The 27,400-nt window shown below is 40.0% G+C and overlaps 1 protein-coding gene across 1 annotated transcript in view; it reads right to left on the reverse strand.

Annotated features, from left to right (window-relative positions):
• SLC10A7 (solute carrier family 10 member 7) overlaps positions 1-27,400 on the reverse strand; it is a 151,875-nt gene that overhangs the window by 93,725 nt on the left and 30,750 nt on the right. Inside the window, exons 4-5 of the mRNA XM_075257768.1 lie at positions 20,356-20,431; positions 841-879 (exon numbers count right to left, since the gene is read on the reverse strand). Of these exons, the coding sequence (XP_075113869.1) occupies positions 841-879; positions 20,356-20,431 (115 nt within the window). The remainder of the gene's footprint in view (positions 1-840; positions 880-20,355; positions 20,432-27,400) is intronic.

Raw genomic sequence — 27,400 nt, forward strand, 5'->3', positions numbered from 1 at the left:
ACTCATTTTTAACTAAGCACATCCTTGTATGACCTTTAGAAAGGCGATTCCACATATACCTTTTGTATGTAAATCGCCTCAGAAGTTTTTGATTAAGTCAGTTTTTATCATATGCTAATTAAAAGCTGGTTGAGGACTACTGCAATTGAAACACAATTGTATTCATTATGGGTTCACCTCTCTCGCAATAGATATAACTAAAAATAAAATAAATTCTCTCTATAACAATCTGACAATTTGATATTTACAGATTATTTAAGGGAGAAATAATCTTTAGATCAAGCCCCAAGCTACCACAATAAAAGTCCAATAATCTCAGGGTCCAGGCTGGTGATAGATTATATGTAGTCAAATGTGACTTGTTCAGCTGACATTTGGTAATAAGTCATCTCACAAAAGACACATAATATGCTGACACAAGCTCGGAAGAAAGATAATTTGCAGTAAATACTAAAGGGTTGTTACATATATACATATCTCACCAACTTGGTGCTTCCCTTAAAGCAATAATCAATGAGGATACTTATTCCCCAAAGACACTCCAGCTGAGATGGAAGACCCTCAATCATGTGTCTTGTGCTTTGGTCTACAGTATACGTCTGCCATTGCAGCTATATAATGACTATCCAATACAGCTCATTACAGACAATAAGAAAATAAATCACTATATTGACATGTGTCTTCATTATCACAGTTAGCAACAGTAAAGGATTTTTATTATGGTAAGTGAAGTGTCTGTATGTAGATGAGAGTATCTATGAGTCCCCCCCTCCTCAAGTTTGCCAGTACACAAAGACAATGACATTATGGGTAACAATGCAAAACTTAAGGTGTACTTACCAAGAAACTCCCAAATGCGGAATTAAATATAGCGGCAGCCTGTAGAAATAAATAAAAGCCTGTTAATATAGTCTTATATTAAACTATATGTATAGTAAACTAAAAATATAAAAATCCCCAAATTAAGTCGATACAATATGGACGCTACAGATAACACAGAGCACATATTAATTCATGTTGCTGACCAATACATCAATTAGATAGATGTACTATACAGACATATACTTTTAGTTACATCAGTTTAAGGCTAAGGCACCACGTAGCCAAAAAGCAGATAGCAGCGCTTTCCACAGTAGGTCTGCAAAGTTTTCCTCTGCAGACTTTCTTGTCCGGTTATACCTATATGGAAACCAACAGCGTTTCCGTAGGTATAATTGACATGCTGCGATTTACAAAAATGCAACAATTTTTGAAATTGGAGCATTTCCGCTACGGATATCGATTTAAAAAATAAAAATAAAAAAAACAAGACAGCACATGGATAGAAAACAAATCCACTATAGGGAATGGAGCCTTTCATACAAATAATGTGATTGAGCTGCTAGAATTGTGGGATCTTTTTACTAGATTACTTCAATTTTAGATCGTCTAAAATCACGAGCCCTGATGATAGCTCAAGACATATTCTACAGACCATCAAACCTTGGTCTCACTTCCTGACATGCCAAAAGGGGGTCTAAAGCTAAAAGTATTCTTACCAACCTTAAGAATAAATCATCAATATCAGATTGTTGGGGGTCCGACACCAGATGCCCTTACCAATTGGCTCTTCGAGAACGGAGCAGGAAATAGACAGAGAGGCCAAGGTAAGTATCAGCAACTTATCTCCCCTTCAGTTGAATAGGAGCTGATCTACAGTAACCTGGTTTGGCCACTACACAGAGAACAGAGCTGTCTGCTTCCTGATCCATTTCCTGTGTATCAGCTACAGTTTGGGTGCTAGGTGCCAGACTCCCACCAATCAGATATTTATGACCTATGTTTAGGATACATCATAAATATTTTAGCCAAGAAACCCACTTAAATGGAAGCAGCATATGGATGAATGTTAGGACTGTGCGGAAGCTGTGGCCAAGATATTAGGGTCTCAGCCTGTTCCACTGCGCAGTCCAGCATTCATAGGGTTAATTCCCTTGCAGCCAATAGGCGTGGTCGGTCGGCTGACTGATGCTGGTGTCAGCCTATCGGCATCTGGCTTGTAGCACCTGGGCTGCTGATCGGTGCTCTAGGATCAATATCCACTTGTTGTTTGATTGTGCAAGACTTAGTTGGCAGTAAGCTGCCTAGTTAGGTAGAAATTCCCTTATGGGTTAAAATTGTGGGTTCCCTTTCCCTTAGTTATTATTGTGTAACTCCTACGTTAGGCAGTCTGCCACTTGTGGTACTACAGCTTCAGATAGTTGCGGTGTGGTGCTGCCCAGTAAGCTACTGGGAGCACACGGTCATTATTGTGTTGTCTACTGGTGAAGTAACCACTAAGACTAGTATTCATTTAGGCGGCTGCTTGTCCTGCAGTGGCAGCTTCCTTGTGAATAAACAGGGATCACTTAGTTTGAGGTGTAGCCTGGCAGTGAGGTTAACTGTCGGGCCTTGTTCACACCTGTACGCCCTGCACTTCAGGGCCCAGTGGGCTCTGCAGGATGTTTGTTTATTTTAGTTTTTTTTTTAATATATCCTGCTGACCGTAACAATGAAAACCACATCACATCACCTGTTTGCAGCTCAGTCCCATTTAAGTGGATGTGGCTGAGTAGAAATATCAAACATAGGCAATAAATGGTCCTGTGATTGGTATTCCCAGCTGTCGGACTCTAAGGACAGGTGATTAATATTACAACCTCGGAAAATCCCTTGAGGACTAGCACTGTAATAGTATGCCATAGGCAGGAGTCTTTAAGGACCTGTGCAGTCCAGTGCTCTGATCATGTGACCACTGCTACTCAATGAAAATCTTCTGTAACAGTGGAGATCAGGGAAACCTCTGATGTCTAATGTTTAACCCTATATACATGGGCAAAGCTAAAGGGGATACCCCTATAGTTATATCATAGATCATCAGATATATACCCTACCTAGGTCTACTTTGTTTGTGGTTTTTGCTGTTAAGACAACCTTCTATATGTCTTAACAGATCCAGGTGCTTTAAATATACAATAAAATATTACATATGTAAAAAGTTTCATATAAAACATAACTTTACAAATATATTCTGTTTAATAAAAAAAAAAAGTTTAAAAAACATTTTTTTAAAAAAACAAAACAAACACACATGACTTTTGGCGCCCTCTGGTGTTCTCTTTATTCCTTCTCAGACTGTCCATGTAATGTGTCCAGTTGTTATGGTCACACACGTTTAGTAGTGCTGTCCCTCCACCTGAAACCTCTTATACAAGGTCTGATAATATAATTCCTGCTACAGGTGACCAGAAAATAAGAATCAGCCCACTAGTGTTGTCTTCTTCTCACCACATTAGGTGGACGTTGTAAGAAGGAATCAAGAGAACATCAGGGGGTGCCATTGTAAGCATTCAACAGCAATACCTAGGCACAAGAGCTTTTTGCCAAACTACTCCAATTGTTTGTTTTTTTTTGTTTTGTTTTTGCTCTCCTTTGATTTTCAGGGGTTTGGGCCTGCTGGATTTCAACTAGCCTGTAGGTTCAGTAGGTGATAAGACTAAGATGGTAGGACAGTAGGTGATAAGACTATTGCTTTCTGAACTCGAAGGCAGCTCATGTGCCCAATGAAATATTCGCACATTCATGATTATCATGGAGTCAGGAGATTGGTATTGGCTCAACAAGTATTTGGCTGACAGCTATCTTGCCTATAGCCAGCTTAGCTTAGCTTACTACTCAAGATGGCCAATATTATGTGATAGGCTGTCTAGTGAATCCCACAGGAGTCCTGACCACAGAACTAAATAGTATCATTAGTGTAAAAACAGGACTACATCATTGTCATTTTTATTTTAGGGTTCTCTGAAATTCCATTGTGGTTACTGGAGAACTCTCCAACGTATGAATTCTCAGTAATTTTATCATCACAGTAGCATGAAGTTGTAAATGTGGTTCCACTGACTTATATGGATTACATTGTCACTCTGATCTTTTTTTTTTTTGTGCAGCATCATAATCCAAAAACCTCCGTGTAGCTTTAGCCCTAGGCAGTCAATGGTCCTTTAGTTGCTGTGGGACAAGAAATATAAACATGCCCTGACAACCTCTGACAATGCATACTGGGAGATTTTCATTAGCTACTAAAAGACTGGTTGCATGTTGCTAAGGAACAGCAGCATCTACTAATACAGGAATCAGCAGCTCTACCCTAAGTTTTGGAACTGGGAACTAAAAAACAAACAAATCATGACTTATGTTGTCTCCAGTTAAGAACCCTACATTTCAGAATATGGGACTTGAGGACAGGCTACATGAGCATAAAAACAAAGCAATGATCTCAAAAGTAGGGATGGTATTGTAGATTTTGCTTACTTTCACACAATGCATTTAGCACATGCAGTGGTTAATGTGTTTCTAAGTGAGTTTTTCTACTATTGTTTCTTCCTCTCTAAATTCCAAGAGCCATAATGTTTTTATTTCTTAGTTCAAAGAGTCAAACGACAGCTTATTTTTTGCTAAATAAATTGTACTTTACAATGGCAGCTTTTCATAGTCTGTGTAATGTACTGGGAAGCTGGAAGCAAATTTCAGAATGTGGAGGAGTTGGGGAAAAAAAATAAAATTAAACAAGTTCCGTTTTTATGGCACTCACTATATGGTAAAATAAATAGAGATGAGCGAACACTGTTCGGATCAGCTGAACAGCACGCTCCCATAGAAATGAATGGAAGCACCTGTGACACTGACTTTGCCGGCGGCCGGCCGGCGTCACAGGTGCTTCCATTCATTTCTATGGGTGCGTGCTGTTTGGATCGGCTGATCTGAACAGTGTTCGCTCATCTCTAAAAATAACATGTTTACCTATATTCTTTGGGTTCGCACAATCAGTGATACCAAAGTTATACAGTATTTTTCATATATTACCATAATTCCAAATTTAAAAAATTGAAAACTTAGCAAAATTCAATAATTTCTTGCTATTGCCATATTTTAGATCCATAACTTTTTCATATTTCCAAGTAGAGAGGTCGGATGTCCTTAAATGTGGGACAAGATGTGTTTTTTGTTAGCTTTTAGGGGAATGTCTGATAATTTCAGCACATTTTATTCTTATTCTAGGATGAAAAGTGTTGACGACCCAAAAAAAAAAAATAACACCTGGCTCTGGTGTAAAAATTAAAAAATTAAAACTGTTCTTGCGTTACAGAAGCTGAAATGAAGGATCTGACTGAGCACGGCCACTACACAGAGAACAGAGGTATCTGCTTCTGGCTTTGTTCTGCATATTGTGGCTAGTAAAAACATATGATCGTTTGGGTTTTGCCATTGACCCCTATCCTAAGGATGTGTCATCAATATCATTTGCTCGGAAAAATGCTTTTACTCGGTCCCACCAAAACCATTATCCATTTTTTACGTTTCACTCCACACCTTCTTTATTTTTCCATTCACAGAACTGTATGAGGGCATATTTTTTTTGCATGACTTCACAATAGTACCATTTAACAGGGATGCCTAATGTGTTTATTTCTGTTTAACTATTTTTATGCGTGTTCTTGGAAAAGAGGGTCATTTGAATTTTTATATTTTTTAGTTTTTACAATTTTATTTAACATTTTTAAAGCCTTCCCTATTACACCTATGTGGCTTGAACTTGCAAACAGTTGATGGCTTATACCATAGAGTTCAATACTGCTGTATTACTATTAAGGCCTGCATGTTATAGGCAATATTGCTAGAAGACCTGGGAGACCTTAAAGAGGACCTTTCACCATCTGGGGCACATGCGGTGTAATACACCGCTAGAAAGCCAACAGTACGCTGAATTCAATGTAGCTTTCCTGTTCTGTGCCAGTACCGTAGCTCTTCACTGTCAGGAGGGTGTTTCTGACAGTCAGTCAGGAACGCCCTTCCTCACAGCAGCGTCTATAGCACTATACTGTGAGAGCGGTCAGTGTCATAGCTGGGTAGTAAAGAACACCCCCTCTCACTGTACAGCGCAATAGACAATGCTGAGGAAGGGCATTCCTGACTGACTGTCAGAAACGGCCTTCTCACAGTGAAGAACTATGGTACCGGCACCGATAGCTCTTCACCGGGGGCACTGATCGAGAAAGCCGATTTGAATTCAGCGCACTGTCGGCTTTCTAGCGGTGCATTACAACCTCATGTGCCCCAGGTGGTGAAAGGTCCTCTTTAAAATGCTCTCAGCTACCAAAGCAACTGAACAGCTCAGAACCCCTCAGATGCCATAGTTGTGACCAAACCATCGAAGCTGATAAGGCTATCTCACCTGTATAAAACATCAGAGACTCTGAAGCTATGGAACCTGCTCACCTCCTGAGCCAGTGCCATATGGAAGAGGTTAATAATCAGAATTGTAATAAATCACAATCAGGTTAATATGATTTAGATGGAAACATCTCAGCAAAGCTTAGGTCATTGAGGTTACTTTAGTATACAGGGTCCTCTGAGACTCAGCAAGAAAAGTTCTTCTAGCCCTAGGCAAAGTGACAATCTTACCAGGTCATTGCATGCTACTAAACTGAACGTATCACAGAAGTATGGTATCCAGAACTGAACTGCAATGGCCATGCCGAATAGTCAGCTCTGTATTAAGTCTGTTGCCTCTGCTATATTCTGGCGATCCTCTCAGTCATTCCCTGCAACAGTGATACTATTGTTAACCTCTTTTGTGCTGGACTTAAAGGTTTTGCAATACCTGCCCCATTGGCTGCTATTTATCCTTTAAGTTCCATCAGCCTTTGCTGGAGGGTTACTCGGTTGTACTGCTAGAACTGCATCTGTTTTGAGATGTTTTTCAGCCAGTGAATTCTGTCTTCTGCCTTCAGATTAAAGTTCTGCCTGTATCTGGAGTACTACAAAACCTAAATCAGTCCTTGGTATACTGTGAACCCCAACCTGAGATGTACCATGAATCCTGAAACAGTATTCAAAATACTGTGTGTTTTATCCTGTTCATCTTGGATCCTGTGGTCTGCTATGTACTTGCCAGTCAAATGCACATGGCAAGACTCCTGGTATCTACTGGTAACACCACCAGCGGGTCTAGGACTCTGTTTGTGACATCTCCTGGTTTCTATGTGTATGGTAGGTCTGCTACTTTGTGGATTCTGTAATCGGTAATAGGTGTCTCCTGTTAAAACAGTGCACATATAGCCCTGCCACTTTGGTATTCAAGACTGTCCACTTTCATTGTCACTTCTGACAACTAGCCAGTTGTAGTTTAGGGATCTTCTTGAGTTTCATAGTGATTAATAGAACTCTAATGACTTGATGTCAGTTTGTTAATAAAGCACCCATAGTATAATTCAGTATTTCTATTCATAAATGACTTAGACAGGCCACTATGTCATTATTCACTGTGCTCGGAGCCAGACTATTCTCTCCCTACTGCTGTGCTCCTTCATGGTGTTTCACTGTGCATGTAACAGAGCAGTAGGAAAATTGCAAGGTTGACCTGTGTGCTATCTGTGTCCACCACAGATTCATACATTTCAATGAATGAGCCCTGACCACAAAACAAACAAAAGTAGGGCCTGTGGTGAGTTTTCGTCTGGTCTCATGGCTCCCATGTGTATGGTATCATTAGTCAGGGTGCTATCCTAACACAGATAGCAGACGGTACATATACACTGAGACAAGTATTCCAACCCTATATAGATGAGAAGCCACATTAAGATATGATAGTATAATAGTAAAAGTGAAAAATCATTGTAAATGTATAAACTAGTGATATGGCTTTTACCACAATGCCAGCAGTAAAGTTTTAACTCTAGTGTCAAATTTTAGTAAAGCAATGATGTCCATGGTGTCATGGACACAGAACAGTATCTGCGACTGCCAACAACATGAGAGCCACATTGGCTCCTGAGGGACTGTAATGAAGTATAGAGACTGCAAATGCCTTTCCCTTTTCCGCCTCCCATGTAAAGTCAATATAATATAATACCGTAATAATAAATATATATATATATATATATATATATATATATATATATATATTTAAAAAGTTTGATACAATAAAATGAACTAATGATATAAGCAATAAAATTTCTAAAAAAAAATAAGTGCACCACTACACAACCATCTGAACTGTAACTCATGGGGAGCGAGTACTGTATTAGTACTGCAGCCTTGCACAGAAAAAAGAGAAAAAGCAAGTCTTTCTTTATATAGCACTGCACAATGCTGCCTGCAGATGGCAACCTCTGAAATCGTTGGGATCTTAATACTGGCCTCACCTATCACCTCTGCTCTGTTTAATCTATGGGTTGTCTGTTTAAAGGAGTTTAGGGGGGGGGGGGGGGGCAGGGATTCAAAGAGCACCAAAAAGAGAATGTCTGTGTCATGCCCCACCCCCTCAGTCCCTTTTCCTACACAGTACACCTTTCGCTAAATAATAGTGTGTTTGTGTTAAACGTACAATGATACTTTGCTTTGTATCATTTCCTATTTGTAACTGTGTTAACATCCTTGTAAAAATAGAATACAATCCTGTTTTCTCTTGGTACTAGTGTGAAGCAGCCTTACATGTGTCATTGTTGCACATTAGCCCATGTTTTATGGGCACGCTTGGGTTATGGCTAGTCTTAACTATTAACTCCATCTCTGTGTGTCACATTGTGCCTGGATTCTTTTGTATGCATTTAAACAGTCTTTTTAAAAGCCCGGGTGTATTTCAGCCAGTCTTGCCTGCAATATCCCATTCACCCTTAAGAATTGCAGGGAGTCATAGTCTGAACTTTATGTAAAAGGAGCGCTTTCTGAAGATTTCTTTTATTAACTGTCATCATCTTCATAATATATGTCCAAATAACTGTGGCATAATAACTAAATTTGAGAATAATAGGCCCCTTATGAGAGGTCTAAGTCATTCAGGATAGCCTGTGACAAATAGGCAGCAACCCAGTAACATGCTCATATTGTCCTGCTTACACTCTCTCCTTGGTGTCATTCCCATTTGTCAATGTCCTAGCTCCCTTCTTATTAAAGCACACTTCCTCAAAAGCAACTTCATTTCTGTAAAGAGGAGTGACAGAATATTCAATTTTGCCTCTATAATCCCTTTAATAGTTTTTGTGTTGTTGTTGATGTAGGTGTGGTAGAATAACAAAGCACATACACAGAATATTAAAAAGGTATAGCAGTCTATTTTCTGGGAAGCACAGTTATACAGATGGCATTGGTTCAAAACCTTCTCCCATAGATCCCATTAGAAATAAACCCAGAAAGGAGGTATAAAGAATAATGTCATGAAAATTATTTATCCTCTATCCAGATGTACCCCGCTCCATTTCACAGGGAGCCCCAGAAATAGCCATATACAGTACATGGATATCTCCGACACTCCTATAGAAATAAACTTAGCTGGGGGCACATCTGCATCCACTGGGGCAACATTCACAATGGGAGTTAAACCCTTTAAACTTGAAATAAGTGTTCTTCGTATATTTTGCAATGAAGTTAGTAACAACAGCCTTCTGGGAAATAACATTTTTCAGCAATTTACACCATGAAAGTGCACTTAGTAATAGTATACATCCTGCTCCTCTGATTCTTACATTATCACAGTTCTTCAGGAAGCTAAAAATCTTGTCTCTCTGCCTCCCCCGATAACGCTCCAACTCTGGGTCACATGGCCAACCCAATTGTCATATACACACGTGGACAGAATTGTTGGTACCCCTCATTTATTTAAAGAAAAACCCACAATGGATACAGAAATAACTTGGATCTGATAAAAAGTAATTTGCCAAACTACTTGTTGACAAGCCACAAAGCTTCTGGGACTGATGAGACAAAAATCTTAATTTTGTGGCAAGGAACATCAGCTTTATATTCGCAGATGGAAAAATGAAACATATTTTGAAAAGAACACTGTCCCTACTCTCTGTGAAACATGGAGGAGACTCTTATGTACTGGGGCTGCTTTGTTACATCTGGCACAGGGTGTCTTGAATCTGTGCAGGGTACAATTAAATCAGAATAATAAAGGCAAGAGAAGAATAGCCCTTCTTAAGACTGTTCCTACATGTATTTAGTTTAAAAAGGGATTCTAGTGATATAATCCCTTTAATAAAACTGCAACAGGTAACAGCAAAAACGCATGGCCACTAGTTAAAGGGATTGCCCAGAACCTGAAGATAATAGATACTGAGTGCCAGACTCATTCCCCATCAGCCTTTTTGGCTTCCAGAAGTATCTCTGCTCCTATTCAACTGCGCTTTGAGCCTATTGCGAGTAAAGTGCATTAGAAATGTTTAATGTTGTTGTCCCTTGCGCCACCGCTACAGTGTAGTGAGCTCCGTACAGCGTCCGAAAAAGCTGATTAAGATGGGGTCTGGGTGACTAAACACATTTTCTAGGGTTTTTTTGTAAATGCGGTTTTGTGGGATACAACATTTCTTTTTTTCATTTCAGTTATTCAAATCAATTTTCAGCCCTTTTTTAGGTGACACATGGGGCATTATTTTTATGATATTGTTTTGCATAAGAAAACATGTTTTTTTCACGTTTTGCTTTTTTATTTTTAATAGCACAAAGTGATGCTAAAAAAAACTTTTTACAATAGTTTTCCCTCTCCATTACCGTAATTTTTATGTAGCTGACACATAGTGCTCTCATTTCTTCTCACTTCCTGTATTTTACAACAAGCTGGTGGGCAGACTTTAACTGTGTTTCACAGAACACTATGAAGTACTTCACTAAATATAGACATTGCCTTTACCATGAGAGATTATTTATTACCATTACTAGAAATTTTATATAAATACAGATTAAATAATATGTAAAGTAAATGTATATTACATTGCACAGATTTGGAGAGAAAAAAAAATTACATCCTGCCATGACACACATCAGACTTACAGTAAACTCAATGTTATCTTTGTGTTTACATAGAGATAATCAACAATGTTCAAGTCTTGATCAGCAAACTACAATTAGCTGACCTGACTACCCGGACAGCTGTGAAGGCAAGCACGATGCAGCTGCACAATTTCGTGCAGGTACTTAACATTGCAAGGTATGTCCAGATATGCCCAGATGAATAAAGACAATGGGCTGTATAAAACTGGTTAAGATATTTTAATAAAAAAAAGCAAAACACACAACTGCACCAAAAACAGAACTGTACCATTTGAACTGGCGCTCACGGCTAGACACTTTTCAAACCCATTCAAATGAGTGGGTTTGAAAAATGCCTGCAGGTTTCCGTTTAGTTCGGGCAGGGAACGGAAACCTGTATAAATGGAGACCGGGCGAAGATGTGAACAAGCCCTAAACTCACATTTTAAACGCCCAGCGTTTGCTATCAGCATAAAAAGCTGTCAGTATGTAATAAGTATGTGCATCAGTCCGTATTTAGTCTCAAACTGAATTCAAACGGACTGATCACATAAGCATGTGTGAACCAAACCAAAGCTGCTTACCATGATGCGCAGTTGTGAAAAGGAGTAATTTCTTCAGAAAACTGCTAAAAACTTTCAAGATCAGGTGTCCTCCTCGCCATTCTGGTGCAATGGTCATGTTTTTGTGCCTTCAGGCAACCACTTTAAAGGAAATGTTATCATATAGAACCTAATAACAATGAACACCTGTAAGATACTCTAGAAATGTGATTCATGCGAGCTGGACTTCTCTACATCTTCTCCCTCATCACTGTTTACTGCCTTAAAGGGGCTCTATCAGCAAAATCATGCTGATAGAGCCCCACATATGCGTGAATAGCCTTTACAAAGGCTATTCAGGCACCGTAACAGTTATATTAAACTACCCCCCCCCCTCCCCCCGTTTTAAAATAATACCCTAAAAAAGAATGTGATCTACTTACCAAACATGCACGCTGGGCGGGCATTCAGGGTGTGTCTTCATCTTCATCCATGCCTCTTCTTCCTCCGATGTCCTCGGGTCCCGTCCTCCTCCGGCGCTTGCGAATGGACTTTGATTAAAAAAAAAAAAATAAAATGGCCTGGGCGCATGCGCAGTAGCCGTAGTAGAAGCCGCATGCTACTGCGCATGTGCCCAGGTCATTTTTTTTTTTTTATCAATGTCTGTTCGCGAGCGCTGGAGGAGGACGGGACCCGAGGACATCGGAGGAAGAAGAGGCATGGATGAAGATGAAAACACACCCTGAATGCCCGCCCAGTGTGCACATTCGGTAAGTAGAGCACATTATTTTTTAGGGTATTATTTTAAAACGGGGGGGGGGGGGGGGAGCGACCTACGTAACTGTACGTCATGGGTCGCATGGGGATGTATGGAGCGAGCTCACACGCTGAGCTCGCTCCATACACAGCAGATGCCGGCTGTATAATACAGCCAGGACCTGCCACTAACAGCAGCGGTCGGTGCCCGAGCCGATCGCTGCTGTTAACCCTTTACACACTGCGGTCAAACGTGACCGCAGTGTGTAAACGGCGCCGGCGGCATGGGCGCCGCCATGTTTCGCCGATCGCCGCCCTCCTGAACGTCACATGAGGGCGGTGATCGGTTGCTATGACAGCCGGAAGCCTATTGAAGGCTTCCAGGCTTGTCTCTGCACTAGATCTATTAGACGATGCCAGAGGCATCGTCTAATAGAAGTGCTGCGATTTTCCTATTCACTGCAATACTGTAGTATTGCAGTGAATAGTATGAGCGATCAGACCCCCTAGGTTTCAAGGTACCTAAGGGGTCTGATCATAAATGTATAACAAGAAAAAAAAAGTTTTTAAAAGTATTGAAAAAATTTAAAAAATATAAAAGTTCAAATCACCCCCCTTTCCCTAGATTAGCTATAAAAGTAATTAAAGAACATTAAACATAAACATATTAGGTATCCCCGCGCTCCAAAATGCCCAAACTATTAGAATATTAAAACATTTATCCCGTACTGCGAACGGCGTAGCGGCAAAAAAAATAAAAATAGCCAAAAAGCGTTTTTTTCAACACTTTGCCTCCTATAAAAAAATTGAATAAAAAGTGATCAAACCATCAGATCTTTCCCCAAATGGTATCAATAGAAACGTCATCTTGTCCCGCATAAAGAGACACCACAACCAGCTCCATACATGGAAATATGAAAAAGTTACAGGTGTTAGAACATGATGACACAATTTTTTTTTTCTATTTTGCAAAGTTTATCATTTTTTTTTTAAAAGTATCAAAACATTTCAAATACTATATAAATTTGGTATCACCGCGTTCGTACTGACACGTAGAACACAGGTAACATGTCATTTGTACCAAACAGTGAACGCTGTAAAAATTAAACCCATAAGAAAATGGCGCAAATGCATTTTTTCTCCAATTGCACCTCATTCTGAATTTTTTTCCAGCTTCCCAGTACATTGCACAGCATATTGAATGGTGCCATAAAAAAGTACAATTTGTCCCGCAAACAATAAGCCATCATGTGACTCTGTGAACTGAAAAATGAAAAAAGTTATGGCTCTTGAAATGTGAGGAGGGAAAAACGAAAATGCGAAACTAAAAAATGGCCTGTCCTTAAGGGGTTAATATAATATTTACGGTGCCTGAATAGCCTTTTTAAAGGCTATTCATGCATATGTGGGGCTCTTTCAGCACGATTTTGCTGATAGAGCCCCTTTAAGCGTCCTGTACGTTCTGCCAATGACCATAGACTTGCATTCTCTGTTATCCGAACGAGCTGCACCAGGGCTCTGGAACGCTTTACCCTGGACGATCAGATTAATATCGAACTCCAGCAGCTTCAAAACTGCCCTCTTATTATATCTGTTTAGTCAAGCTTATCACATGACCTGATCACATTGTTCTACACCTGCGTACACTACACTAACATTTCTTATCCTATTCTATTCCTTCCTCCTCTATTCCTTAGATCCTGTTGTCTCCATCTGGAACAGGGATCAGCAACCTTTGGAACTTCAGCTGCTGTGAAACTACAAATCCCAACATGCTCCATTCACTTCCAAGGGCGTTTCTAGAACATTAGAACAAGTATGCATGTGGGGAGTTGTAGTTTTACAACAAATGGAGTGCGGAAGGTTGCCTACTGCTGATCTCAAAAGATTTTTTTTTGCCCGGAAAAACCCCTTTAAAGGGATGGTCCAGTTTTACACTAATATTAAGACACATTTTTTTTGTATAATGAAAAATATACTCTGCATCAATTCCTCATAGTTTTCTAGATCTCTGCTTGCCTCCAGTGGGTAAAAATCAGTTCATAGTCAGGTGATATACAGTCCAGTTTCAGACCACTATTACTTTGTTTGTATTATGAAAAATTATACAATTTTACAATTACCATAATTCCTCACGGTGTCCTAGATCTCTGCTTGCTGTCTTCATTCTGCTCAGTGCTAGTGAATAATAAACAGTCCATGGTCATGTGATATACACAGAGGTGCACAGCTCATTACCAGGCAGATGTCTGATTTCTGTGCTGTGACTGTGCACCTGTGCGTACATCACATGACCATTGACTGTACATCACATGACCATGGACTTTACATCACATGACCATGGACTGCTTTTTAGCCACTGGCACTGAGCAGAATGAATGACAGCAAGCAGAGATCTAGGAAACTGTGAGGAATTAATACACAAAGTATTGCAAAATTGTATAACTTTTTATTATACAAACAAAAATAATTCATACAAAGAAAATAATACTGGTCTGAAACTGGACAATTCCTTTAGCAATAAAATAAATATTTACCTTCTACAGCGCAGTTATCCAGTGCAATACAAAACTGTGAGCAAAATAAAATTACACAAAGAAATATCCAACATCATTCAGAGCAGCATTGAGCATTTATCCTGCAACATACACAGTATAGGTCATTGTATTGTCCTCTTTCCTAGAGATGTTAGAATGTCTCTGAGAAAGCTGGGTGGTAATCAATAATACTACCACAGGTGTGGCCATCCAGCTCTCCTAGATTGTCATTGGCAGAGCTGCCTCATTAAGCCACAAGACGGAGTGATATAGATGTAAGATTAGGAAATCTGCTGCTCAGGATGCCAGGAAGTCTGGGTGTCAGCCTAGTGTGAGCTACAATTGTTGCCATACAGCTCTCCCAGAAACACATTGAGAGATTCTACAACTTGTTCCTTTGTAGTATTTACTGAACTTTGCTTTTTCTGAGGGTCTTATTATCCATGTAAATGATTATTTTAACTCATCACATGTTACAGGGGGTTTCAAGACTCAAACTACCTAAATGTCTATTGACAGACACGCTCCTAAGATGCTGACAGGAAGAAATCTCTCCACTGGCTCATTGACATCTCTTTGTAGACCTGGGATTTTTTTTCTTTTTTGAGGCCTTTTGCCCTTTCAATCATGAAGCATATTACTATACTGTCAGGAAAAAGCAGAGCTGAACAACAGGGAGCCCAGCTGGGATAGGAAGAGGGCAGGAGGCTCATGCATTAACATAATAATCCAGCTGCGCTCCCATAGGCCCTTAGGGCAGACAGCATATTAGGTAGGCCTCCTGTGCAGACCCTAGCGGAAGCTGCCTGTCAACCTCTGGCAGTTATGGACTACTCAATAGCATGAGCTGCATCCACAGCCAAGCGCACAATTACTTTGCTGATAAATACAGGAATCCATCTTTTTATGTCTGTTTGGTTTGTTTCTTACACTTGACCTATTCATTTTTTTTTACAAATGGCTTTCTGCATGATAGCAAAGTCACTGATCCTTTTAAGCAGGTCTCACTTTCTCTCTTTTGATCCAAGTAGGACAAGCATGACCTGTGGATCTCAAGGGCATTTAGCACTGCTGCAAAATATATCCACGAGATAGAAGTGACCAATAACTTCTACAATAAGAACATATTGAGTAACACATTGTTCCATTTTTCTAACATACGGTTACAATTCTTGGCCGTTTTAGACCACTTGTAAAGTTAAAGGGGTTGTCCCATCACAAGGATCCTATCTATACTGCTTGTTAATGTGGATGTAAGACTTTTCCTAAATACACTGCTTCAGCAAAACTGCTTTGTTTGTCCACTATCTTACTTTATTCAATTCATTGTGGACACAGCCCTGACTTATCTGCTCAAAAGTCAAGTGATGTATCTGCCTGCTCTCAGGGGGGAGGGAGGAGGGGCTAAGTGCACGGGAGGGAGCCTGTGTATCTAGCTATTCCTGTATCTACACCATGTGACCTAGTTCCCTGCTCTCAGATAGGGGAGAGGAGCTGCTTTCATTTCTTCTGTTCTCCCAGTTATCAGGCTAGCTAATTCAGTTGTGTTCATTATGGCAGAGACAGGCAGTCTCTGTATGTAACACAGAATGGAGTTGCTGCTGTCTGTACTTCATAGTCCAATATGGGTGGGCGGAGCTACACACAAATTTGGGGGTGGAGCTAAACAGCAGGTTGCATGTGAAACCCCGCCTACCAAATGATGCAAGAAACCAGGAAGAAAGAAAATTTTACAGCAGTAAAGACTGGTGAGTATGCGACGTGGGAATACCCCTTTAAGGCTTCTTTTTGTCAGAGAGGCTTTTATACAGCTAGCATTTGGATGGGGTGATGAAAAAAAACCTGTAACCGCTGATTTACATTAAGAAATTCTGTTTGTTTTATACATCTTATGCATTTTCATTTAGCAACCTGTTTAATACCAATATGCCCCATTTAGAAGGATGAGTTTTGTCCTAAAGAAGACAATGAAGTTGCAAACTTCACCTAAGCTCAGGAACATTGATTCTGTACTCCACCAGTTTGTCAAGTCTCTTCCTGTGCTGCCCTTGTCAGCATGTCATACACACTGTGTAGCAAGGCTGCCTGCTACTACATTCTGCAGGTCCAAGACCCCAGGAGCCAGAATGAGGCCTAGCTCTCAATGGTTGTCTATAGTTACTGCAGAAAGGAGACACAGGAGAGGACAGAGCCTGGCTAAGGGGCTGAAGCGAGGATGCTCTGCTTATTCTTGGAAAGATACGGTTAAGTTACGACATAGTCTGTGGTAGTCTGAAACACACATCCAGTTTCATTGCTGGTTCAGGCTGCTTCTCTATCTTCCCCTACATTGGTTGCTGGGTATATACACAAGCATAGAGAGTTAACTCCCATTACAGCAAGGATTAGAACAATTACAACATCTAGGTTACCAAGCCTATATGTCCATCTGGTACAGAGATGTCAGAAATCAACTGATGAAAAAGTCATGGAAGCCAGACATCTTCATCCAGCGATTTCAGTTAAAAAAAAAAAAAAAAAAAGACAAGGACAAACATCTGACTACATCATAGCCAATGGGTTACCTCTGCAAAGGATGGGAACATTGCATAAACTACCTGTGAACAAAAAAACTATGTCCAAACCATCCCAACAAATATTACTCATTTTAGCAAAATTCTCAAGTCTAAGACTAGGGCTTCAAGAACAACCTTGGAGCTACTAGAATTATTATACAAGGGAACAGCATTAATAGAAAATCGCTAATACATTTTGGAAGTTATATAAGCACAAGTGGGAAGACTCTGATAATAAAGCTACAAGACTCAAGGTAATCTCAAACTTTTTGGTGTTCGGGAAAATATCAGCAAACTCCACCTATAGCTGCCTGCATTCGGTCAGTGAAGCATCTGTTGCCAAGTTCTGTAGGGATTTTATCTGACTGACAAAGATCAATGCTCTTTTTATATACCCTTGGCCATAACTTCAGATGGTTTTTCAAATCCTATGTTAAGGAATACCACAAGCCTTTTCTTTCTTAAAGGGGTTGTGTCTTTAGAGACACTTATATCCTATCTACAGGCTAGAGAAGAAGCGTCACATTGTCCAACTGCTGGGTCCCCCAACTCAGAGTTAGACAGGTGACGGAACGTCCCTCTTGTGAATGAAGTGTCGTCAACACATGATTGTCACTCCATTCAAAGCTATGGGGCTGCTGGGACTGCAATCTCTGGCAACTACTAAAGTGAGCCACACAAAATAATGGAGAAAATATGGAGTCTTTGTAATATAGTGGAAGCACAGGTGACAGATGAAAAAAAAAATCAGACTGCCAGGACTACTGGAGGAAGGATAGAAGAAGAAAGCACAAGGGCAACTGAGCATCACTATCCCATTCAAGGGTATGTTGGCAACTAATAGCCCCATATAAAATTTATACAAGGAGGAGCTCTTGAATGTTAGAAGAGATGTCCCTGGAGTGGCCATCTAGTCACATTAAGAATATCAGGGCTCTTCCTAATTGACAAGTCAGTTTGGGAAGATTGGGAGCCAATTATTAGAAGACATCAATAATTATATTTGAGGAGACAGGGCAGAAATGTACCGGGTATTACAGGAGGTAAGAAACAAAATGAAGAGATTCATACTCTACATGTAATAATATAGAGTGTGCAATAACCAGACAACACATTGTTACAATTCATTAGAAATGTACTAAACTGTTCCCAAAAAAAAAAAACAATCTCCAATAAAAAAAATTCTCTGTTTGATTTTCTCACACGTACCAATAATAAGTGTCATGAATTCTTTTCTGTGTGATAATAATAGATGTGACACAAATTATGTGCCCATAAGTAATTCTCAGGTACCTTTGATCTGCAGCCCTGAACGAATTCAGTTGCCTTCCGTAGCTGGCCTCTGGGACTCGCTCAGAAACAGACATCTGGCTACTTTGCTGTTTTAGACTAATCCAGCCCCAAAGGATTATGGATAGAAAAAAAATGACATAGAGACAAGAGGGTCCTAACAAAAGGAGTGTATGTTACCAGTGCTCACTAGAAGGATTGTTAACCCACTCTATGGATGGAAGAAGTAGATGAACAATCTGAAATGACCTGAGACCTGCCAAACACCACCTCACTGTTCAAACATGTATGAGATTCTTGCCAGTCGTGCCTTTCGGCTGCACAATGTATCTGGTGATCAGCCGCACTTCATTATTCCATTAGCTTTGAGAAAAATATAAATAATTCCCATCAAACAGAATCTGGACAAATTGTAGAACATTTTTTTTGCTTGTTACTATTAGTTCTTGCCCTAAAGTGTTAATTGTCACAGAACCACTGAAAAGTGCAATTAGTTGTGTGCTAGGGATGTCTACCCAGAAGGCAGCAGGGGACCGCTGTGTATTACAAGGCTCCTTGTTACATCATATAACTATTTTATGGCCTATGTATTATATATACACACACAGCCCTATTACGTATGTATGTGGATAAATAGATAGATCGGAGCAAGATAATTTTTTTTCCTTTTATATCAAAATAATAAAGTTAAAAAAAATAAATAAATCTAGCTTCTGCTTCACATAAGGGAATATGCTGGAAGGGAAGGGAAGCTATCAACATTGTCCTGATGTTCAAGAAACCATCTATTAACATTAGCACTTGGGGCAGTATCACAGTTTCTATAGAATAAAACACTACATATACAATATTATACAAAGAATAATCATTAAATTCATAATACCTGTGATTGGACATACATAGTTCTACATACTGATCCAATAGCAATCACACGATTACAGCGCAGGTTCGGCTTTCCCGTTATAACGGCACCGTTGTCTACCCACTGTCAGAAGGGTGTTTCTGACAGTCTATATGAGCTGTGAGGAATGCAACCCCCCCCCCCACCCAAAGTTGACTGTACTCATCCATAGAAGAGTGCTGGGGGGTGTTCTTCACAGCTCAGCATCATCACTGGGCACCCCCTCTGATGGTACAGAGCTATGAAGGAGTATTGTCAGGGGGGCATTCCTCACAGCCCAGCTAAACTGTCAGGATCGCCCTTTTGACAGTGGGCAGACATTAGCAATGGCACAGATATTTCCAGCCCCGGAGCACATAACGGGAAATCCGACAGTGTACTGAATTCAGCGCACTCTCGGGTTTCTAGCAGTATATAAAACCGCATGTGCCTGAGAAGATGAAAGGTCCTCTTTAATAGCCAACAGCAAAATGCGGTTTTCTCCTATAGACATGCACTTGAATTGTTTGATGGATACTTACTCCTCCCAAAACTGGATGAACAGTGGATCCCCAAAAAAATATCAACTACCATTTCTTGTATGTATGACCATCTTAAAGCATTCCAAGCCCTAATGTGAGAATGGTAGGATGGGGAAATTTGTGGTACCATTGAGGTCAGCAAAGAAAGAAGGTATAATGTACATTACATTCTCAGGAAATGGCTGGATTGTAGAATTTCAAAAAGATTGCTACGCACTGGTAAATTCTACTTCTTAACAAGTTAAAATACTTTTTGGAGATTGTGTCCTTTTAAAAAAAAAAAAAAAAAAAAAAAAAAAAAATTCTGCTCAGTTTCACATTATATGAAATTCATGTATGATGATAAGAAACTTCAATGTATCAATCTGGTATCATGGGATGCTGTAAGAGAAGCAAGAGCAAAATATATATATTTGAAGCACTCACCTCATTACCGCCAACAGCTTTGGTCAAAATGACTGCAGAGGAGACCGGAGGGGGCATGCAGCTCACCGTCTGTAGCCTGCAACAACACAACTCCAGTTAGGAAAAGAAATATCTTCTTTAAAACAGATTCTAACTAACACAAAAGGAGCACACATTATTTCACATAAAAAGTATTAAACAAAAAAAATGAATCTGAGAAAAGCGAGATGTACAGTACTATAAAATAACATGTTCAGTAGAAAGCATCATATAGAATGAAACATATTCCAGCTGCTTTCTTTTCACATTGACACATGAAGGATGAGCTGGCCTGGCCCATAACAATAGGATTCATTTCATGGTGGATAACATAACAAATCACAACCTTATAAAAAAAAACAAAAAAAAAAAACCCAGAAGACTGTCGCGTAGCTCACTCCAATCACATATCCCCCTAAAAACAGAAATGATCATACACATGGGGTCAGATTTAGGAAGACTAGCATTTTGAACACTAGTCTTCTTTGAACCAGATTTATGAGGAGGTGTACGCCTCTGTCAGATCATTGATGCCAGTAAACTAGAATAATCAATCCCCTTACCCCTTATTTAATGAAAGAAAAACCCACAATGGTCACAGAAATAACTTGAATCTGTCAAACTGGAATTTGGAAAACTATATGTTTATAAGCCACAAAGCTTCTGGTAAAATGTCCTATGGACAGATGAGACAAAAATCAAACTTTTTGGCAAGGCACATCAGTTCTACATTGACAGATGGAAAAATGAATCATATCTTGAAAAGAACACTGTCCCTACTGTGAGACATGAGGAGGCTCTGTTATGTTCTGGGGCTGCTTTGCTGCATCTGGCACAGGGTGTCTTGAATCGGTGCAGGGTCCAATGAAATCTCAAGACTATAAAGGGATTGTAGAGAGAAATGTGCTGCCCGGTGTCAGAAAGCTTGGTCTCAGTCGCAGGTCATGGGTCTTGCAACAGGATAATGACCCAAAACACACAGCTAAAAACACCCAAGAATGGCTGAGATGAAAACATTGGACTATTCTGAAGTGGCCTTCTATGAGCCCTGACCTAAATCCTATTGGAGCATCTTTGGAAGGAGCTAAAACATGGAGTCTAGAAACAGCGCCCTTCAAACTCGAGACAACTGGAGCAGTTTGCTCATGAGGACCGGGCCAAAATACCTGCTGAGAGGTGCAGAAGTCTCATTGACAGTTACAGGAATCGTTGGATTGCAGTGATTTCCTCAAAAGGTTGTGCAACAAAATATTAAGTTATAGGTACCATCATTTCTGTCCAGGCCTGTTTCATGAGTTTTATTTATTTATTTATTTTTTAATTCTGTTATAGCGAAAAGCAATGTCTGACTTTCATTTGTTCATTTTCAAAGAATTTTCATTTATTATTACTTTTGTCAGATTCAAGTTATTTCTGTGACCATTGTGGGTTTTTCTTGCATTAAACGAGGGGTAACAACAATTTTGTCCATGTGTGTATATCTGGTGGGAGCTGAAAACCACGACCATGCCATCTCTCAGGAAAGGGGCAAGTGTGGCGCAAATTACCAAATTTGTACAAAAACCTAACCTGTGCACAAAGTGCGTGTGTGTGTAGGAATATGAAGTTTATTTATTAACAAAACTTTTTAAATTATTATTATTATTATTATTATGGTTTTACAGCACTCTCTAAAGCCAGTTTAAAAAAAAAAAAAAAAAGAAGTTCTTTTTGGTAAAATATTCAATAGAAATGATGTAAACATAATGGTAACTTTTTCTAATTACAGTTACATAGCATTGTTATCACTGTAGCAGGTCTCTACCGATTACAGTATATGCTTTACCAGAATTGTGGGCAAAACTCATATTGCAACAAGTGACAAGTCCTGCAGAAAATGCTAGTATTTACGGGAGGTCTTCTGTCTGTTTGTGGTGCGGCCCTCTGCCATCACATTACTGCTCCATGCAAATCTACCCTAGCAGCAACAAAAGCTAGATTTCTGACTTAACGTAGGAAAAAAAAAAAAAAAAAGATATTTTCCTTAATTGTCGAAAATGATCAATTTCTTATACTTCTTGCAACCAATACACAAAAAGAGCCCCTGAGTATCAGAGTAATTGCTAATTGTGCTGACCACAATCCCTATTCTGGCTTCTACCTAAACAGCATTGAATATATAGCTCCCTTAGGGAGAAATTGAACAGCGTTCATAATCATTTGTGCTAAGGGAGACTGCAGTACATTGCAAACCCTGGTAATACAAAAAGACTTGAAAAATGATCTATTGTACAGTCATGTGCTGGTAGGCGTAGATGTAGAATCCAAAATTTAATTTTGATGATGTATTACACAAGTGATGCAATAAAGATTTTGTGCAGATTCAGTTTGGAGTAAATCAGATTTTTGTTTTTCAGCAGTGCGCCTTAACCTTTCAGACTTGCCTTCTTTTGTTTTCCATTTTAAAATTATGCAGGAATACTATATTTTCATACTGGGACTGTAAAGCGGACTACTGGTGGAAAAATCACTTTCATGTATGTAGATCTTCATTGCTTAGCACCGCTAGAGATATGCAGAAGGACAAACGTATGGAGAATATATAATATTCAAGACAGCAAATCTCTTGCCACAATCTAAGCTACAGTATGTGAGCACAAATATCTCTAGCTTTGAAATTCAAGAAGTCAAAAGATAGTTTTACAAGAGCAGAGCTATAGTATACCTCCAGCCTTCAGAGGACAGGCCCTACTTTAGCACAAGCTGCTAAACCTACATTCTGATTTCTTGGCTTTAAAGCTATAGATATCTGGGTTTATTTAGTATGGTAAAACTGTGCGCTTGAAGAATTTTCAACAAAATTTGAATACTATATATAATATTCAGAAAGATGTGCCCTGACAGGCAATATAACTAGAGAACTCTGGGGGTCCCAGTATCGGGGCGCTAGGATTAGTGAGGAATTAGAAATGGGGTCCCTTTCCTAAGAATAGTGATTATATTATAGAGCTAAAATGCCAGAATCTGAGTCCATGGTAATCCTGGCTGTGATAAGAATACAAACGAACATATAAAGGTTTTACTACTTTAAACAATAACAACCAAACCCTTACAATAACTAAAGACCAATTCACTCCCATTCAGAATGTCTTAGGGCCTATGAGCATAAATTGCTATTTAACGTCCAGGCACAGCAATACAATGGGGTAGTATTTAGGATGTTGAGGGTGTCACTTCATAATGGACTTGCTGCCTTGCTGACCAGGGGGCCCTAGAAGACGAGGCCCACTTCCTGCTACACTGCACCAAATACTCAGCTGTGAGGGCCGTCTACTTCCCAAGACTCTCTGCCCACATCCCAGACTTCATATCTGCAGATGAGAAGAGGAAACTCTACATCCTACTGGGAGAAGAGGAGTCCACTGTGGAGTTCGCTGCCCAATACGTGACCAGCTGTCATCAAATGAGGGGAAGATGAAACCCCATGTATTGTTATATCCTCTAATCACCCCCGGACATCCCCCCCCCCCGGCTATACCAACCATTCCCTCTGGCACCAATAAAGCTTTTCTGACTTGTTTTAATCTGATTGGATGATGAGAAGAGGAAATTCTACATCCTACTGGGAGAAGAGGAGTCGACTGTGGAGATCGCTGCCCAATATGTGTCCAGCTGTCACCAAATAAGGGGAAGAGGAAACCCCAAAGACTATTATACCCCAAATCACGCACCATTCTTCTTTACTTGCTTTGGCAATGTCAAATATCTATTCAGACGTGACAATACTGAACTTCAGATCACAATTGATGACTAAAGATTCTCTTTTAAGATTGTTCAGGCAGGATTCCATCAACTAGAGAACTTGCCCAGACCCTAACACAGGAAAGCATCCCCACACTATTACACAACCATATTATGATGTTCTTATTGTGGGGTATTTTGTTAGCCTTACTGCAGATGTAAAAAGATCAATGTCTTCCAAAAAGGTTCACTTTCAAATTACTATACAAAGAACATGATCCCAAAAGGATTAGGGAACAGCAAAGTATTTTTTAGGCAAATGGGAGACACCCGAATATTATTAAAAATCTGTTACATCTGGACAAAACAGCATTAAATTAATTTGACCCTAGCCTAATAATCTGTGGGCCTAATCCGGAGCGAAATGCCGTGACAGTCGCGGTATCTACGGGAGGTTTTTTTGGATCGGATTCTGAGGCAGCTTCCCACGTCAAAATCTGGTCGAAAAAAAACCCATGTGAACCCGGCCTTATATTTCTCCCTTCTGCTCAATCTACTCCTGACTTTGGATCCAAAAACCACAGCAAAGTCTGCAACAAAAAAAAAAAAAAAGAAAAAAAAGCTGTGTTTCCTCAACAGACCTCCGCCTAAAAGACTATACTCAGAATAGGCCGAAATGATTAGAATTGTTGGGCGTCCAACACTAGACAGCCCCTCTTATTAACTGAATGAAAGGGGATGCTCACGAAAGGTATGTACTTTTAACAGTTGTCACAAACAGATGGCTATGTGCTGGGGCTTGGAAATTTATGGAACACATGTATAGAAGTAGAAACCTTTGCATAGATTGCAGGTAATGTTCTCACTTATGTACTTAAATGGACTCAGAGAAACATGTTGTGTGATACGCTGGAGCCAATTTTAACCACCTGAAGTGTATAAATAAATTGACGTTTATGTGCATGCAACAGAACAAAAGAGAAATCTAAATGAAATGATTATTTCGTAGAAATGAGCGCGTAGTATTCGATCGAATACCTCGCTCCCTTAGGAATGTGTGTATGCGGCCGAATACCAAGGGGTTAAGCGCATTGAATATTAACTGTGCTTAACCCTTTGGTGTTCGGCCGCTTACACACATTCCTATGGGAGCGAGGTATTCGATCGAATACTACTCGCTCATCTCTAATTATTTGGTGTGACCATCCTTTGGAGGGGAGTCCTGGAAGTAATGGTATGGCCCCCGCAGAGCCCTGATCATTGACTTTCTGGGATTACACAGTTAGCAGAAAGAAGATATTTGGAACAATCTCCTGGACAAGCTCCTTCAAAAAAAATGACTGCAAATGTACCTAGAGGAATTTGAAAGTAAAAGGTGGTAACACCAATTCTTCTTTCACTTAATTGCATTAATTAACAAAAATAAACAATTAACATTTAGCATTCTTACATAACCGCCTAAAACTTTTGCACATCACTATACAGCCTAGTGAAAAATTGTGATTCCCCTGGTGGTCTTCTTGGTTACTGGTGGACTGAATGGCCATATTCCTAAAAGAGTTGCTAATATTTTCCTGGAAAATGGTTTTGGCTATGGCAAATAGAACTGCGTTTAAGGGGATTCTATAATAAATAACGCGTTTTAAACTAAATGCATGTAGGAATAGCCTTCTTGAAGGTCTGCGCCACAGTTTTTGAATTTTTCTTCATTGTGCTCAGAAAGCACGGGGGGAGGGGGGGGGGCTCCCCTCCTGTGTTCTGAGCACAGAGATATCATGCATACTAGCACTTCTTCTGCTCCGTCAGCCATTCTCCTCCTCTTCACTCCTCTTCTTACAGGAGACCACCGCAAAATGGCCAACGGACATGCGCAGTCGGCTGTTCCGTCGGCCATTTTGCGGTGGTCACCTGTAAGACAAGGAGTGAAGAGGAGGAGAATGGCTGATGGAGCAGAACACAGGCAGCACTGGAATGGATGACAATGCTGTGCTCAGAGTACAGAGGGAGAACATTGCGCTTTCTGAGCACAATGAAGAATGAAGAAAAATTCAAAACTAGCGACGCGGACCTTCAAGATAAAGGTAAGAGATAAATAGCCTTTATAAAGGCTATTCTTACGTGCTTTTAGTTTAAAACGTGTTTTTAGTGATAGACTCCTTTTAACATTAAGCGGAAAGTGAATGCGATACTGACTAATCCCTTCCACACATTGCAGAAAAAAAAACTTCAGCGGAAACGCTACAGCATGTCAATTATATCTAAGGAAAAGCTGGCGTTTTCCATATAGATATAATAGGGGCAGAAATTCTGCAGAGGAAAACTGACTTGCTGTGGTAAAAAACGGAATGCGTTTCCACAGCAGTTATTTCCGCATTGTTTTAAGGGTGCTATTACAGTGTGTTTACATGTTCAGGTTTGAAGCAAAAAACAGGTGTGGATCATAAGAATGAGAGTATAGGGGACAGGTGCTACTTAACGCATAAAACTGCAGCAAAGCATGCAACAAAAAGGGGGGGCATTCACATGGAGTAACACGGCGCTGATTCTGGCACGATAACTCGTGTAAGAATCAGCGCTGCAAAACAGAATCCCATTGACTTCAATGGGTTCCGTTTAACACGCGTAACACATTGAAATCAATGGGCGGCTTTTTAATTCTTTGATTTCAAATGTGTTACACGCGTTAAACGGAACCCATTGAAGTCAATGGGATTCTGTTTTGCAGTGCTGATTCTTACGCTAGTTAGCGTAAGAATCAGCGTGCCAGAATCAGCGCCGCATTACTCCATGTGAATGCCCCCAAAGGCAGCTTTTCTGCAACACGCGGTCCCAGCTTCTATGCAGATAACCAATGTGCAAAACAGCCGTGGAAAAAGCTAATTTTCCATGGACATTTTACTTCTGTGGGGCAGCAATTTTCACAGATCCCTTACAGAATTAAAGGGGTTTTCTGGGCAAAAAAATAAATCTATATTTTTTTTTAAATTCTGTTAGTCCTATTAATGGGTTAATAAGTGCACTCAAATACCTTTAGCAGTGTTTTGAGTGATTTCTGGGTGTCTCTGGGAGCTCATGGTGTCTTTTGCATTGTTTACATGTTGCAGCTTCATACTGTGTAGCTTCCACACTACATCCCTCTCACTACCCCCTCCTCTCTCACTCTCTTACACCCCCTCCCTGTCTGCTTAGCTATCCTGCCCACTACTAGCCCTTCTCAACTAATGATCAATCAACCCATCCACTCCCTTATACTTACAAGTCTTCCTCTTTAGACTTCCAATCTGGAACGGCTCCTCCTTTTCTTTCA

This window comes from Leptodactylus fuscus, chromosome 1, assembly GCF_031893055.1.
Source record: "Leptodactylus fuscus isolate aLepFus1 chromosome 1, aLepFus1.hap2, whole genome shotgun sequence".
Lineage (NCBI taxonomy): Eukaryota > Metazoa > Chordata > Amphibia > Anura > Leptodactylidae > Leptodactylus > Leptodactylus fuscus.